The 4,126-nt window shown below is 29.4% G+C and overlaps 1 protein-coding gene across 1 annotated transcript in view; it reads left to right on the top strand.

The window, feature by feature from the left end:
* Window positions 1-920, top strand: part of LOC106792653 (mucin-5AC-like) — a 4,708-nt gene extending 3,788 nt beyond the window's left edge. The window contains exon 2 of the mRNA XM_014759148.1: window positions 909-920. Within this exon, the coding sequence (XP_014614634.1) occupies window positions 909-920 (12 nt within the window). The remainder of the gene's footprint in view (window positions 1-908) is intronic.
* Window positions 921-4,126: the final 3,206 nt, after the last annotated feature.

Here is a 4,126-nt window from a genome sequence, read left to right as displayed (position 1 = left end):
TTTCTTTTTTTTTTTTTTTTTTTTTTTTTTTTTTTTTATATACATATTACATACAAAATTATTTTACTACATTTATTTGAACTAGTATTATATTTAATGGTTTTTTATACTATTTTTACTACTTTCTACTTTCTTTATATATTTCATTTATATCAGAAACCATTATATCTCTTATACTTATGTAATTTTCCTCCCTCATGTAGGGGAGTCGATTGTATTAAACCCTCTCTTCGGAGAGGAAACATTTGTTCAATATTGAATAAATATTTCGATATTAAGACATAAAATATTATAATACGTTAATATCTCGTCGTATGAAAGTTCAGAGAAATTGACACAAGGGAATCTCTTCTTGATAAGCTCGTTGACACCATTATGAACCATTGTAATAAATATTTTACTCATTTTATCATCTGGTACCTCGATCGTGTCTGCTACATACTCAAGCTCATTTAACCACGTATAAAAAATCATATCTTCCCCTAGTTTGAAAATATTCATCTTCAAAAGAACTTGAATTCGATAATATTATATATGTTTAATTTCGTGTAATAAATTCTCGTTGCACATTATATTCGAAATATAATACACTTTTCGTTACTTATTGATCGTAAATAGTTAATCTTTTAAAAATTAAGTCTTCGCACTTTTGTTTTGCTTTTATCACTCAACGCAATACACTTTTCGTAAAGTAATTCAGAAGACTTTTTACTTCAAAAAACGTATATATAATATATTATATTTTTTACACGAATATAAAAAACAACGATCTAGATGTTGAAATGAAAATTAAAGATTTTTTCAAGGAATTGTAAAGTTGACTAGAATAAACGATAAAAATTTCAATGAATAACTAAACGGTTAAACAAATGCTTAAAGACTAACTATTTAAATGTAATTGCTTCTAGATAGAAGTGTAAAGGGGAATTTATTTATCGTCCTACATTAGTCTTTGATAATGATAATAAAATAATAAATCTAGCAAGAAGAAGAATAAAATGTTCATAGAATCAACAGTTACTTTGTCATCATCTTACGATGTTATGATTTTATATATTAAAGAAATCTATGATAATATATAATGCTATTCTCATAATATTTTTTGATGAGTATTGTTTAATCTAACAATATTATGATAAATTTTCTAATAATGACCAGATTCGTTTTATTTTCACCCTAAAAAGTTCTAATTGAGGCCTTTTCCTGTATTACTCATAATCAGTTTTTACGTGAATGTGGAATTCTTTTTTTCCAGTCAATCTTACGAAAGGATATCTGACAAACCAAAAGTAGGAATTCCAATTATTTTAATGGTAGGTTTTTTGTGGATAAAGAATGTCTCAATTCACAAAAATACAATATATTATTATAAATAAAATACAAAAATACAAATATTAATGCAATAAGACTAGAACGCTGTTTGATTACTAAACGCTAATTGCCTCTTAAGATCTTTTATCTTTTATTTTGTTTACTGCACGCCATAAGAAACACTATTGTTATTCAACTGTTTAAATTTTTAGGCTTTTTTATTCTTGCTAGCGTTTAATACTCAAACTCTCTGTCGAGCACATACTTAAAATATATCTCACTCGTCCTCATACACATTACATACATATACCGGAAAGTTCTGTCCGTTTTTGAATTGAAAGAAAATCACAAAATTTTCATACATTTAATAATATTTATTGTAGAATATAATTTCCATCGTTATTTATGACTTCTTGCCAGCGTGATGGCAACTTTTAAATGCCATTTTTTTTGAATAATTTTTTTTTAGAGGCGAAAAACTCAACTAGTGCTTGATTTACATCATCTTCAGTTTCGAATTTTTTTTCCTGTATAAAATTTTGCAACGAGAAAAACAAGTGATAATCGAAGGGTGCAAGGTCTGGGGAGCATGGTTTATGTGACAGAATTTCCCAGCCTAGCTCTGCGATTTTCTGACGAGTCGCCAAAAAAGCATGTTGTCTGGCATTATCATAATACGGTATGACGTGCTTTCTATTGAATATTGCCGGCCTCTTTTCTCTTATTCCTTTATTTAAATCATCCATTTGCTTACAGTATTTATCCAAATTTAGCTTTTCATTAAGTTTTAAAAGCTTATAATGTATTGATCCTTGGATGTCCAACCATGTACACAACATTCTCTTCTTCAGGTTCAAGCTCGGCTTAGAAATGGATTGAGTAGGCTTTCCGGGCTCGCAATATGCTCTTATCCTCACGATGTTGTCGTATGTAATCCATTATTCATCACCAGTTATCATCCGGTCAAAGAAAGATTCGTTTTTGTACTGAGCAAACAGAGATGTGCATATGACGACTCGGTCATTCAAATTTTTTTCACTTAACTAGTGAGGCACCCATTTGCAATATTTATAGACCAATTCTGACTTCCGAATATGGTCGGAAATGGTTTGTTGAGTTGAACTTAGCTTCTCTGCAATATCCGATGTTGTCAAAAATGGATTTTGCTCTATCATAGTCTTGATAATGTCGTCATCCATCAATGACGGCCGTCCTGAACGTGGCTTATCATTAAGGTAAAAATCACCTGCGTCAAATTTTTAAAATCATTTTTTGCACGTTCTATCTGAAACTGCATCTAAACCAAAAACTTATACTAAATTTCGGAAGGCTTCTGTAGCATTTCTTCCTTGTTGGAGCTCGTAAAAAATACAGTGGCGTAAATGAACATTCTGGTAGTCATGTTTTCACGATCGCGTCTCACTTAGACCAATGACATGAGAAGGTTTTTTTCAGTTTACTTAGGAAAGAACATGTGTATAAATGCAATGACAACGAGAAATAGTCATATATGACTCAAATAAACGTGCTTATATCGATTATAACTTGAGGAGAAAAAATCGGACAGAACTTTCCTGTTGACATAATAAATTGTGTGCCTACTTAATACAAAATTTAAATTAATAACAATATCCTTCCAAACAACAATTATTATTTCTTATTTTACATTTCATTTTTACAAAAGATTTATTTCCAGAACAAATTTTTATGTTTTAAATATAAATATATTTCCTTAATTGTTAAGATCCAGAAATAAATCTTTTAATTATTTCGATAACGCGCAAGAATACTGTTTAAGGATAGAAACACGACTTATTTGCTCTCTTCATATTTTTTGTACCTTTGTCAATGTAATGTTTTAAAGCAGAACAGCTTTGTTCATAATATATTTCAAAGAACAATTTTACTATTTCGAAATATCTTGTGTTCGTAGAAGATCTTAAAGTAATGTGATATTTTTCGATTACGTAACTTTTTATATAAATTGTAGAAGACAAGACATTGCCCAGAAATACGGTCCGCTTATCGTTTTTTTGTCTATTATTTTTAGTATATGTAGTTACATATTTTCTATCAACATTAATTCATTTGAATATTCAATAGCAATTGCTACTATTAGATCGAATGATAAGTTAAGATATTTACTTATATAAGTTTTAATCTTATCGTCGCGGATTCCATTATAGAAGTGTTCGCGTAATATTTCATCTAAGCGATCTCTATAATTGCAATGAAACTGTATTTTTCTCAAACTATCAGCAAAGTGTTCTAATGTTTCATTTTCATACTGTTTACGACAATTGAAACGTTTTCTGTTTAAATAAATTGAATTTGACTTATAGAAATAACTAAGGTAAAGGTTTACTATCCTTTCATATGGAAGTGTAAAGAAGTTGGCACGAGGGTTACACGCTTGGATAGTAGCATGAACATCACTATGCACCATGTCTTGAAAAAATTTCACGATTACATCGCCTGATAAATCGAGAATATCTGCTCTGTATTCAAAAGTGTTTACCCACTCATAAAATTCTTCCCCATTTTTAGGATGAAACATTTTAATCTTTGAATCAGTTGGCTCTAGATAAGAATAGATTTGTTCAGTTTTCGATAGAAGAATTGCAATCTCAACCGATTCGTCAAATGAACAGCCATCACGGTTTCTTAAAATTTTTTTTATTTCAGCGTCGTATATTCCATTCGAAAATTGTACGGGTAATATTTTATTTAGTTCACTTATATGAGTGCACTTTTTAGATAATTCGTGTAAACAATTAGCATAACTTTCAATCGATTCTTCTTTATATTGTTTACG

The sequence above is a fragment of the Polistes canadensis genome, unplaced genomic scaffold (genome assembly GCF_001313835.1).
Source record: "Polistes canadensis isolate GaletaPanama2010 unplaced genomic scaffold, ASM131383v1 scaffold_525, whole genome shotgun sequence".
NCBI lineage: Eukaryota > Metazoa > Arthropoda > Insecta > Hymenoptera > Vespidae > Polistes > Polistes canadensis.
The sequence above is the reverse complement of the archived record's forward strand: the minus strand, read 5'-3'. Positions and strand labels throughout refer to the sequence as shown.